The sequence below is a fragment of the Mytilus edulis genome, chromosome 1 (genome assembly GCF_963676685.1).
Source record: "Mytilus edulis chromosome 1, xbMytEdul2.2, whole genome shotgun sequence".
NCBI lineage: Eukaryota > Metazoa > Mollusca > Bivalvia > Mytilida > Mytilidae > Mytilus > Mytilus edulis.
Window position 1 is genome coordinate 112,086,706 of NC_092344.1, and position 14,234 is coordinate 112,100,939.

Here is a 14,234-nt window from a genome sequence, read left to right on the forward strand (position 1 = left end):
TACAACATATATAATTGACACATTACTTATAGTTTAAGAAAAATAGACCAAAACACAAAAACTTAACACTGTGCAATGAACCGTGAAAATGAGGTCACGGTTAAATAAAACCTGCTCGACTGACATAAAGATCATAAAATATTTCCATACACCAAATATGGTTTACCTATGGCATATAGCATTAGATAAAAAGACCAAAACTCAAAAACTTAACTTTGACCACTGAACCATGAAAATGAGGTCAAGGTCACATGACATCTGCCCGCTAGACATGTACACTTAACAATCATTCCATACAACAAATATAGTAGACCTATTGCATATGGTATGAGAAAAACAGACCAAAACACAAAAATTTAACTATAACCATTAAACCATGAAAATGAGGTCAAGGTCAGATGACACCTGCCAGTTGGACATGTACACCTTACAGTCCTTCCATACACCGAATATACTAGCCCTATTGCTTATAGTATCTGAGATATGGACTTGACCACCAAAACTTAACCTTGTTCACTGATCCATGAAATGAGGTCGAGGTCAAGTGAAAACTGTCTGACAGACACGAGGACCTTGCAAGGTACGCACATATCAAATATAGTTATCCTATTACTTATAATAAGAGAGAATTCAATATTACAAAAAATTTGAACTTTTTTTTCAAGTGGTCACTGAACCATGAAAATGAGGTCAAGGACATTGGACATGTGACTGACGGAAACTTCGTAACATGAAGCATCTATATACAAAGTATGAAGCATCCAGGTCTTCCACCTTCTAAAATATAACGCTTTTAAGAAGTGAGCTAACGCTGCCGCCGTAGCCGCCGCCGCCGGATCACTATCCCTATGTCGAGCTTTCTGCAACAAAAGTTGCAGGCTCGACAAAAATGCGCGGTGACCTTTTAACATTTTTATTATATTTTTGAACACTATGTTTTGGCAAAGTGTGAACAAATTCTATTACTTTTAATATAGACACCTTTACCACCTTAATCTCAATTTCATGGTTTTAATGACTAATTTTCAGATGTAGAAACTTTTATGGCTATGGATTAATGAAATCTTTATTGCATCTATTTATCTGTCATCAAATTGGTTCCTTATCCCTGCTGCTGCATGGCAATAAGTAGTGCTGTACTATCTTGTCTTTGTTTAATTGCAGAAACCTGAACTTTTTACTGATAAATGGCAACACTTTATTTTTTAATCACATAATAATACTGTATGCAGATACCTCAAGTTACAAAGTTTATGTCTGTCATATATCCTTTCCATGGTTCGTTAGTCCATGTTATTTTTTTGTCTTTTGGTCTGTTATTCAAGTACTATAAGAAACAAGAGTGCACACGCTGAAATGTCTCGCCTTCTATACTAATCATTGATATTATGTTGATAGTCCTAAGTATAAAGCTAAGCTTTATTACAACTGTCACATTAACTTAACATTAACCAAGATAACTGAACAAAGACCAATGAACCTTGAAAAAGAGGTCCAGGTCAGATGAACCATGCCAGGCAGACAGGTACAGCTAACAATGCTTGTATACAACATATATAGTTGACACATTACTTATAGTTTAAGAAAAATAGACCAAAACACAAAAACTTAACACTGTGCAATGAACCGTGAAAATGAGGTCACGGTTAAATAAAACCTGCTCAACTGACATAAAGATCATAAAATATTTCCATACACCAAATATAGTTGACCTATGGCATATAGCATTAGATAAAAAGACCAAAACTCAAAAACTTAACTTTGACCACTGAACCATGAAAATGAGGTCATGGTCACATGACATCTGCCCGCTAGACATGTACACTTAACAATCATTCCATACAACAAATATAGTAGACCTATTGCATATATGGTATGAGAAAAACAGACCAAAACACAAAAATTTAACTATAACCACTGAACCATGAAAATGAGGTCAAGGTCAGATGACACCTGCCAGTTGGACATGTACACCTTACAGTCCTTCCATACACCGAATATACTAGCCCTATTGCTTATAGTATCTGAGATATGGACTTGACCACCAAAACTTAACCTTGTTCACTGATCCATGAAATGAGGTCGAGGTCAAGTGAAAACTGTCTGACAGACACGAGGACCTTGCAAGGTACTCACATATCAAATATAGTTATCCTATTACTTATAATAAGAGAGAATTCAACATTACAAAAAATTTGAACTTTTTTTTCAAGTGGTCACTGAACCATGAAAATGAGGTCAAGGACATTGGACATGTGACTGACGGAAACTTCGTAACATGAAGCATCTATATACAAAGTATGAAGCATCCAGGTCTTCCACCTTCTAAAATATAAAGCTTTTAAGAAGTGAGGTAACGCCGCCGCCGTAGCCGCCGCCGCCGCCGGATCACTATCCCTATGTCGAGCTTTCTGCAACAAAAGTTGCAGGCTCGACAAAAAGTGAACTATAACGATTGAAAGGTGAACATGTCAATCTAGCCTATATATCATCTGACCTTGACCTTATTCTCAGGATTCATTGGTCAACATTATGCTTTTGTGTTATGTTATGTTTATCAAATTACTAATAGCAATATCAAAAGTCTGCTATATTTGGTATATGGAATAATTGTAATGTGTTCATGTCTGTCTGACAGGTATCATCTGACCTTGACATTGTTTTTATGATTCATCGGTCAATGTTAAGTTTTTGTGTTTTGGTCAGTTTTATCAATTGCCATAAGCAATAGGTCAACAATATTTGATGAATGGAATAATAGAAAGGTGTACAGGTCTGTCTGACAGGATTTATATTGACCTGGACTCTTTTTTAGGGAGCTTTAAATATATTAAGTAAATGTGATAATTATAGTTTTACCTTTATTTTTCAGACTTTCAACAAAAGTCATTGGTCAGTAAAGCAGGCAAGACATTTCAGTGTGTGCACTTTTGTTGTTAAATGTTATAATTAATTTGGATAAGGAGGCAAACCTCTATCAGATAAAAGATGGAACAAATTATAAGAATGTTTTTTATTATTTCATAACAAGCATTTATCAAAATGACAAATTTCATATCATAATGATGCATATGGATGGTAAAAACTGTCATACAACAATATATAAACACTATGTAGGTTTCAAAACATATAAAAAATAGCCTTCACTATAACAATATTGCTGCAATGTCCTTAATGTTCATCATTTCATAAATCTGTATCCATATCTACACACCATCAATACACTGAAAAAAAACCATTCATTATATGATACATTATCTAAGGATATATCAACAGGAGTTATATTTTTTAGTTATTATAAAAAAGAAGATGTGGTATGATAGCCAATTGACCATATACATGTAATATATCAAGGATGTGTATTTTTGTAAAGATTTATTTTCAAATAACAAATTGAAATACAAGCTATGGTGCATGTTTTAGTAGAATATCATTTTATACTTCCCAACAAAATTACCATCAATTTTAATGCTTTTGTTGAAATTCAAGTCAACCAAAAATGTGCTTGACTTACTTGCAAACTTTTTTTTAGGATATTTGCTCAAGCTATGTCAATAAAATTGACATCTGAAGACATTTGATAGGTGGATTTTCTGTCTGTTTATAATATATACAAAGTAACACCATTTTACATATCAATAAATACAATTCTTTGAACACTAACATCAGTTCAGTAAAATCTTTCTTATCATGTGTCATCAAAACAGATATATAAATATTTCAAGTTTTCATCATTCTAGTTTCATTTGATTATCAATAGTGATATTTGTTAAGTTCATACTTCTTTTTGCATCTTTTTCTCTGGAGAGTAAAGTTGTCATTATTTCCCTTAATAGATCTAAATGAGTGTATACATTGATTCTTTTTTAACACAATAGCCTACCTTAAGCCAGCTACTAATCCAGCTGGCATAAATTTCCCTGAGTTCATAAATCTATATCCCATTACCCCTGTCAGTAAGGCACTGGTGACTACAAAGTATATATATATACATAATTATATCGACAATTATCATTTATAAATATAGATTCTACCACTGCATTGAGTGTGATACAATATATTTATCCACTTGAAATTTAAAATTTGAGGCTCACCGTGCATTTTAAATATTTAAAATTTACATGTCGAGGTTGGATAAATATCATATTACACAAGATTTGGTAGTGGAATCTGTTTCTCTTATGATTTTTAAACAATATGCATGCACATTTATTCCTCCTTTTCAAATGATCTGCAAACAGATGTGTTCTTTCTATGTGACTACATCAGGAATGGTCATAATCAAGTTTTGACCTATGAGGAACTGAGATCATAAGAACCGCACGTAGATGAAATAAAAATAATCAACAGGTTAGGAAAATGGCAACACACTTAAGAATTAGAGAAATATAGATTCCTACACTGCAACAAGTGTATTACGATATTTCTCCACTCGAGAGAGTGAAATTTTATTATTTAAAGTACAAGGCTTGCCGAGCTTTTTAAATAATTAAAATTTAACTGTTGAGAGTGGATAAATATCGTAATACACAAGTTATGGTGTCGGAATCTGTTTATCTGATGATTTTTATCCTTCTTTTTCGAAGATTTTCAGAAACTTGTGTTCTTTATATGCAACGTCATCAGGCATGGTCGCCTTTTTTCATGACGTCACAATAGGAAAATTCAGATGAAAACAAAAAATTTTGACGTCATAATCAGATTTCAACTAATCATTTGCCGAGAACAGATATTTCACTAGTGAGGAGAAATATTTTTCTCACACCGATCAAGGAATGTGAAAAAAGCACCCAAAATTAGAGAAATCATAAATAAATATCCCTAGATTCATTGATAATTGTTCATCCACATAAATCTGAGCTACTATAACATATTAACAAAGTCATTGTTTTCCAGTGGGAAATACCCCAAAACTGTTGATTGATTTTTAAAAGTGATTTAATAACTGGTCGATTGATTACCAGAATGGTTCACTGTTGATTGATTAATTGGTTGGTCATTAACCAATCAAAAGAGGTTGTGCAACTGGTTATATTCAGTCATTCATGCACAGGTAATGTATCATTAACACATGCACTATACAATTTAACAACAACTGTGTTTACTTAAATGTACATTCACGAATATGAACTAAGGCCTTTAATTTTCTCTTGAATTATGTTTTACATTTGTGAATTCTGGGCCTTTTATAGCTGACTGCAGTAGGGGTTTTGTTCCTTGTTGAAGGCTGTACCGTAACCTATAGCTTTTAATTATGTGTCATTTGGTCTCTCATGGAGAGTTGTCTCATTGGCAATCATACCACATCTTCCTTTTTATATGAAAGGTTAGATAATTACCAACAACAGGAAAACAAAATATCTTATAATATAGTATTATTAGGATCACAAACTAGTTCCACTAGTTCCTGAATGAAACAATTACAATTTACTAAAAACATATCAAGAGAGAGACCAATATTTTTAGGATCTTGTGAAGTCTGGTAAATACCTACCAAGAGAGAGACAAATATTTTTAGGATCTTGTGATGTCTGGTAAATTTTTACCTACCAAGAGAGAGACCATTATTTTTAGGATCTTGTGATGTCTAGTAAATACCTGCCAAGAGAGAGACCAATATTTTTAGGATCTTGTGAAGTCTGGTAAATACCAAACAAGAGAGAGACCAATATTTTTAGGATCTTGTGATGTCTGGTAAATACCTACCAAGAGAGAGAGACCAATATTTTTAGGATCTTGTGATGTCTATTAAATACCTACCAAGGGAGAGACCAATATTTTTAGGATCTTGTGATGTCTGGTAAATACCTACCAAGAGAGAGACCAATATTTTTAGGATCTTGTGATGTCTGGTAAATACCTACCAAGAGAGAGACCATTATTTTTAGGATCTTGTGATGTCTGGTAAATACCTACCAAGAGAGAGACCAATATTTTTAGGATCTTGTGATGTTTGGTAAATACCTACCAAGAGAGAGACCAATATTTTTAGGATCTTGTGATGTCTGGTAAATACCTACCAAGAGAGAGACCAATATTTTTAGGATCTTGTGATGTCTGGTAAGCACCGACTCCCATTAATCCACCACAAACCACACCAGCAGCAAGAGATGGAATACTTCCTATAAATATAACAATTCTCAATAAAAAAAATGAACAAACTTAAAATAAAAATATCAGCATTCCTTTGATGCTGTGTTAATGCATACTCATTGAATGGCAAAAGTTTGCTGTATTTTGAGGAAAAAGATTATCTCATAGAAAAAAGTTTATTCAGAAAGCATGAAAAACATTATATTAACTGTGCTAGCAGCTAGTTTTTGATGTATGTCGATAAAGTGTACACTTTCTTTAAACGACGAAAAAATACCAACTGATTTCGATAAATCCCATTATTTTTTTTCTACAAAAATAACGGTAACGATAATTATTTGAGAACTCTGACGAATCATGGTATGCATGGATATTTTGACAAATGTAGGTAAAATTTTAACCAATTTGGTTCTTAAAGTAGCCGAAAATGACTGTTTGACGCCTTATAGTACAGAGCATTCTAACCGTCATACAGGGGTGGTTTCAGTCATTTTTAAAAGGGGTTCTACCCAGGTGTCCCTATTCAAAAGCATGATTGTCAAAAAAAGGGGGCTCCACCCTGGAAACCTCCATCCCCCTTGGATCTGCCCCTGAAATATCAATACACTAAAGATAGGCAAATAGGCACTGTCGCACAGGACATTTGAAACATTGTCTAAAGTCAGTAAAGACACAGATAATAAGATTAGACCTTGTCCTAGATTTTGACTTGTGATAATGTGCTAGAATCGATATGCAGGTTACAAGCTATACATGAATGTAACCTCAAATGCATATTATCAATGCCATGTCAGTTATTGGTAAATGCATATTATCAAGTTTAGGCTTCACACTCAAAAGATCTCCAGAGGCTGGATGCGTTTGTTCCATATTTCAAATGGGTTGAATAATAGTAGCTATGTGTCATTCTAATTGATGATGATTTTGTGGTAGACAATTATGCAATATATCAACCTGCTCTAATATAACCAAGCAATCCGCCTGCTGTCACTGTTAAAGCGTAAGCAATGCTGACAAAATCGGTCATGTTTTCCTTCTGGTTTGTCGACATTGTTATCTCCCCTTGTCACAATCAGGGGACATAATTCAACACCATGACAAGTGCAAGTCCAAGTTTCCCAGTTAAAACAAAACAGGTAAGCAGGTGTTATTACACAACTGATAGTCATCAGCATAATGATAAGCCTCAATGAATGTCAGGAATGCTGAAACAAACGCAAACTATTTCTTGAAATTTCTATTGAGGACAAATTACTGTCATATCATGCACATATATATATATAGCTCAACATGAAAATACAGTATTTTTTCCCAGGTCAAGGCATAAAAAATTGTAGTTTCCAGCCTCCCTATCTACCCTAAATTTTCGTGACTACTGAAAACTGAATATAGTTTATATTGTCGTGTCATATGTTTTCGTATGTCATATATATGTTTTTTGTATCATTCATATTTCATCGGTTTCGATTTCACACGCGTAAATTGTGACGGGTTATTCAGTTTTAATATTTAAAACAACAACACCACTAAAACTTGACAAATTTAAACCATATTCAAAGACGTTAGAACAAATTTAATAAAACTGACCTATTTAGCCATTTTTATTTAATGTCAAAAATATGCATCACTAGAATAGTTGTTAAAAAAATTCTGAAGGGTTAAATAATGTCCAGATATGTTTTTAGCCTGTCAGACACTGGATCTTCAAGATATATGACTGTCATGTATTTTTTTGACCGTTTTAATTACAAACCAGCGAGTTAAAATTACAGGGTTCTTATATATATAAAAATGGTTGTTCAAACTCCATTCATTTCAATATTCTATTGACAATTCTTTTTATATATATCCTTAATACATAAAAGGAAAAACATGCAGTCTTAGCTTTTCACATTTAATCATAAACTTTGACAATGCTATTTGTAATTCCCAAAAATAATGTCTTAAGTATAAACCCGGTGCTAATCTGAAAAAAATCAAAATCTAACAATTTCAGCACATGAAACACCAACCTAAAACTATTTACTAGTAATTTTTAGTAAAAAGAAATTATTAATTTACTTTTTATGATTCACCAGAACCATGACTTTAGAAATTACTCATTTCCGGATTTTATAGTCATTTCCTGTACGTGTACAGATCCAATTTTTATTTCATGTGAAAACATATGACACCGTTTTTTTGACATACAAAAATCGCAAAGTAATTGGCAACAGTAAAAAATCGTAGTAAGCCTTGACAAAAAAAAATAGATACCTAAAATCATTGGACAGGACATGCTTTTTAAATTTGAGTAAACACCTGAACAAAAACTCAACAGTGAAAACCGTAAGCAGTGAAAATTGTTATTAGTACGAAAACACATCACACGATGATACATTTAAAAATGTTCGCAACATAATATAATTGAATTTAATTACAACTTGGTCTTGCCTAGTTCCTTTCAGAGTATGTACCAACCGTGCTGTATAGCCAGTCAAGGTTGTTAATAACTTCCATTTGTCAGAGTATGTACAACTTGGTCTTGCCTAGTTCCTTTCAGAGTATGTACCGACCGTGCTGTATAGCCAGTCAAGGTTGTTAATAACTTCCATTTGTCAGAGTATGTACAACTTGGTCTTGCCTAGTTCCTTTCTGGGTATGCCTTTAACAGTTTAAGGCAGCCTTTAATCACTCAACTGTGTTGGCCAATGAAACTGATGTTGGTATATTGTTCAAATTCCTGTTGGTCCTTGGTAAGAAAGATTGGCTCCAGGTATCTATACATAATAAGAAGATGTAGTATGATTGACGATGAGACAACTCTCCACAAGTGATCAAGTGACACAAAAATTAACAACTATAGGTCACCGTACGGCCTTTCACGATGAGCAAAACCCATACCGCACAGTCATTTATAAATAAAAGACCCTGAAATTTCCATTGTAAAAACTTACAGCCTGATCTATGTACTGGTCATTGGACTCATGTTTGAAATATAAATAAAAACTATTTCATAATTTGGTATTCCCAACTATTTATTTTTATCTCAAAAATGTACTATGAAGACACTGATACTATATGAATTTCACAATCTGTGTGATAGAGACAGAGTTGTCTAAAGTTATGTTTATATATCTGTTCATAATTTTGTATCCAGTTGGGTTTTTTTTCATCTAAAGAGAAAATGAATAATACATTTTTCCAAATTAATTTGGTGGAAATATGTAGCAAATTTCCAGACAAATAAAATATACCTGAATTCATATCAGAAAATGAGAACACTTTAAATAAAAAATGTAACCAAATAAACATGTTTTATTGGTCCATGTACCAAGTTGGTTAAATCAACTAGAAAATACCTCACAATAATTTTTCAAAAAAAGAAATTTTCTGTGAAATATATACTTGATTTCCGTAAATTATAAGTGACATACATGTGTACTTGTTGTATAACTTTACATTTTTTGTACACATTCTGTAATAAACCAAGGATAAAGGTAAACTAAAGAAGAAAACAATTCAAATGTGGGTGCTACCAGGTTCTTAGATTTTTGCAGGATACCCATGGATCCTATCTTAATACTGACATATTCAACATATTTATATATTCATGACTTTTGTATAAACAATTGGGAATAATCCTTTAAATATAACATACATGGACAAGAGTATCTACAAAGGGCAATAACAACTAACACAGTCTAGAAGTCTAAATATACATAGGGAAAAGTGGACTGAAGTAAAATTAAAATTATCGCTCTGTTATCCATGATGAAAAATTTTGGAGTGAAATATAAATAATCAAAATTCTTTAGACGTGATAACGGTTTAATTATATTTGTTTCAGACAAGTGAGTTAATTGGTGGACACAATACACAGGTTCTCTGTAGCCATTTCAGTGATAAGCTATTTATTATAGTCACACAGCTAAACAAGATTGGAAATTTGGTACGTTATATGTATACCACTTAACATTAACAATGTATACATGATACATACATGTAAGCAGTTGAAATAACTATATTGAAAATTGTAATATCAGCACATTGTTAAAAGGAAAGGAAAGATGTATTTTATTTACTAATTTCAAAACATGGACTCAGTTACTTGCTGAGCCAGTTTATTGTATTAGTTGGCTAAATCATAGATATTTAAGTTATTAACCATAATTTAATTATCAGAAAATATTATTATACATGACTAGTCTGATACAATATTTTTACACCAGGATTAATATCAAATGATTCGTATTAGAAGTCTTAAATTACTCAACGCAGTGTATGAAATGCAACAAAGTTTTCCTAGAATGCATTTGAAATAATAGTGTGTTTTGCTTATATTTATTGAATAGATAGAAGTACAAAGAGATGTGGTGTTAGACGAAGAAGCAGGGAGACAACCCATGTATTCAACACGAATTCTACTAGGTGTTGATGAGGTAATGTTAAGATGCATAAAACCATGATAACTTAAGCTTTCTTGTAGTGATCAAGAGTAGGCTAAGAAGTTTTTACCACAACTATCACATGTATTAATTTTAATTAGACTTTACAGTTAATAAGTATTTTATTCATATATTAGGGCAATAACATATAATGTCAAAAGAATAAAGCCTGATTTTTACAAGATAAATTCAATCTTGTAAATCATAGTCATTGATCTTACGGTACTCCTGGATATTGCATGCTATGGATAACTGCAAATACTTACTTAGTGCTGAGTACTGACCCCTGAAAATCTATGAACCAAAGTACTATTGAAATTGAACATGGTTGTTTTGTTCTGCAGTGTTAGTAATTAGATAACAGGTTACATTACTTCTCTATCAACAGATTGAGTACTTTGCAGGTGTAATTTTTTTATATTGAATAAAAGAAGAGATTTACATCATAAAAGCAAATACACTCAGCGAATTAATATTGTTTTCATAAAATGTAACCACAGCCATTGCAAAAAGATAACTAATTGGTTGCATTGGCATTTGCATAAGATCTAAACATTAGTTAATTCTAATAATAATTAAATTCTGTAAATAATACTGGCTCATTTTTATGCAATATCTTCAAATATCATCAAGGGAACAATTTGGAATGTCTGTCTTAGTTCTGAGACCTCTAAAAATCTTTACAACAAACATTATAATCATTGTCTTTTTCAGCCATTGACCCATGTTCTTGCCAAAAATCTACTCTCCAAAATAGACAGCAAAAAGCCAGTGGTGCTTGGAATGTCACTACAAGACACATCTAGAGATACAGTAGTTGCTATTAGTAATATAGTCAAAACTGTTGTTACTGGTACCTAAATCAACAGGAGGATGATGGTACCCACTATACACCAGCTACTACCAGTGATCATCTTAATGGTAGTCAGTCTTTGAGTCAGACAGGAATCACCTCTATATGAACTATTGAACTATTACAAATAACCAATTACAACTATGAAATGGCTAATTGTATGATAACTGATTGTGTTCTAAATTACTGAATAGCTGTACAAAAACACATTTATCTGATAAAGTTATCTTTCTTAGTACAGTTTTATACAACAATAAAGCTTTAAAGTGTATAATGTGTTTGTTTTAAACATTTATTTTTGGAGGGATAAATTATACAATTCTTAGAGTTATGCCACCGTTTCTAAAGAATCCTAAATTAAATACTTAAAATTTAGAAATCACTGTGTTCATTTATCTTTGTGATGAACAACTAACAAATTTGTGAGATTAATTGTGATTTTATTAACTGTTTGTGCACTCAATTCAAAGGCTTGTTTGTCATTAGTTAAATATCCATTGTTTAGGAAGTTGTTAACCAGTAAGAAAGATTGGGTGTTCTTTTTTTTTTAAACATTGTAGGGATATTGGTAAACCTCAATAAGACAGCCCCTTTTAACTGATTGAAAGGAGTTTCGAGCTGAAAGATAGGTACATAACTTTTAATTTTAAAAAAGGCCTTCTTTGAATTTTAGTACCTGAATATTAATTACTCTGAATTATCCATTAATTGCGATGCAAAGGACATATGTTCTGCCATTGACATTTACAAGTCTACTTTTTAATGTTTTGCCCTAGGGTTGAGTGGTCACAAATATACTTTTACCATGGCTCATTCTTTATGTGCCTGTCCAAAGCCAGAGGTTGTTATCCAATGTTTGTGACTTACTGTCCACCATAATAACATATCCAGGCGTTTATTTTTCTATTGATATATTTTGTCATCTCAAAACCTTTTGTACACCAGTATATAGAACAAGTTTTTGTCATTGTTGTCTATTTGATGGTTTGAGATATTTTAATATGCAGCAACTATTTGTACTTAATGCCTCATGTAGTGAGAGTGCCATGCTTTCTATAAATTCAAGAACTTTGCCACAACTCAGAGGGGTATATGGTTATTCCCTTGTACAACATACTTTTAACTTCATGTCTCAGTTAATAATCAGCCTCTATAAATTTAAGAAAATGCGGTTTGAGTGTCAATGAGACATCTCACCATCCAAGTCACAACTTGTAAAAGTAAACCATTATAGGTCAAAGTACCACCTACTAAACTTTGAGCCTTGATTCACACCAAACAGCCAACTTTATTATGAAGGGCCTCAAAGTAAATAGTGTAAAACCATTAAATCAAGAAAACCAACGGTCTAATCTATATAGAAAAGAGAAACACAGAGAAAGATCAACAAACAACAACCATTGAACATCAGGTTAGGACTTACGACAGGTACAAACAAATGCAGTAGGTTTGAATGTTTTATCTGGGTCCAACGCCGGTCCAACCTTCACCCTAACCTGAGACAGTGGTGTAAAAACACAATATAAAAGGACACACTATAAAATATTAATTGAAAAAAGGCTCAACTCATCAATGTATGAATACTAACAGATTTTTTACAAAAGTTAGACCATGAAAACCAAATTACCAAAAAGTTAAATTATAAACCACAGAAAAATATAACAAAGCCAAAACAAGTATAAAATAATTTTGCTAAATAACCAGTCACTTATGGACCACTCAAAAAAAGCTTGTTAAGAAGGATCTTTAACGTGCAAAGAGTGTGGTGGTTCTCCCTGAACACAGGACATCTGATGGACCAGTTCATCCGACTTTGCAGTACCTACAACTAGTATTGTATTTATCTTTAATTTGTTTGTGACCTGAACATGAATGAAATATTTGTCACTACAAAAAGCAGATAGTAATCAATCAATCTTATTTTAGCATTAGGTGTATGGATGTTAAGTGAGCCTCATTTTTGCCAGTTAGCACAGCTAGGGTACTACAATGAACAAGTATAATACAATACACTATTGTGTGCACCATGAATTGTAGGGTTATAAGAAGGTTGTTGAGTTAAACCAGTTTGTTAATTCACAAAATATTAAGGTTTGAGGCTGTGATTTCATACTTCACCCATTTACATTTTTTGGGAATGTTTCTATTAATTATTTTGATTTTGGCAGTTTACTTAGCTCAAAAGAGTTGTTGCTGAGTACTTGAGAATACATGGTAATAAGAACAACTTTACATTATCTGTTGAATATTTACTATCAGAGTTTGATATACATGTATATTGTATAGAATGTAAGTGTATCAGAACAAAATATTTTAAAAATATTTCCCAATAAAAAATTAAAATGACTGCATGTTTTTTAATTATTAAGATTTTGAAGCTGATTGCACAGTATATTCACTCCAAGGCATGAATTGCAGAAAAAAATTGATGTTGTTTATCAGGAAAAGTTAGTTTTAAGGATGAACAATTGTCTGATAATGATAATGATACTCTAGTGCAGATTCTTAACTATCATGTATATGCAAAACCATGAAAATCCATTATCAATTGAGATTTGTGAAACATGTAGTATAAACAAAACATTTCAGTGTAATGACTTCATTCTGATCATTAACTTGTAGGGGGCATATCTTATCTCTGATGTGTAACTAATGTTCAAGGAAAAGAAAACATTGAGTCTCATGCCTGTAATGATTTAAGTTTCAAATGATAAAAAATGTAAACAGAAGGTGTTTATTCTGTAAGATATGTGTCTTACAACTCAAAAATAATCACCCACCATTATTTTGACCTCTAACTCCTCAAAGGTCAAATTCTTTTTTTGAAATCAAATCAAAGATCAAGTGAGATAGTCAGTTTT

General features: G+C 32.2%; 2 protein-coding genes across 2 annotated transcripts; one reads left to right on the top strand and one right to left on the bottom strand.

Moving 5' to 3' along the window:
• Positions 1-2,994: 2,994 nt before the first annotated feature.
• On the bottom strand, positions 2,995-7,156 carry LOC139499883 (transmembrane protein 14C-like). The gene is made up of 4 exons (XM_071288503.1): positions 7,048-7,156; positions 6,021-6,122; positions 3,884-3,971; positions 2,995-3,224 (listed from the first exon to the last, which is right to left on the bottom strand). Exons 1-4 carry the CDS (start codon positions 7,142-7,144, stop codon positions 3,182-3,184), a joined length of 330 nt encoding a protein of 109 aa, XP_071144604.1. The 5' UTR covers positions 7,145-7,156; the 3' UTR covers positions 2,995-3,181.
• LOC139499882 (proteasome assembly chaperone 3-like) lies at positions 7,120-11,647 on the top strand. The gene is made up of 4 exons (XM_071288487.1): positions 7,120-7,229; positions 9,923-10,024; positions 10,428-10,514; positions 11,235-11,647. The coding sequence occupies exons 1-4, from the start codon at positions 7,188-7,190 to the stop codon at positions 11,379-11,381; spliced, it is 378 nt and encodes a 125-aa protein (XP_071144588.1). The 5' UTR covers positions 7,120-7,187; the 3' UTR covers positions 11,382-11,647.
• Positions 11,648-14,234: the final 2,587 nt, after the last annotated feature.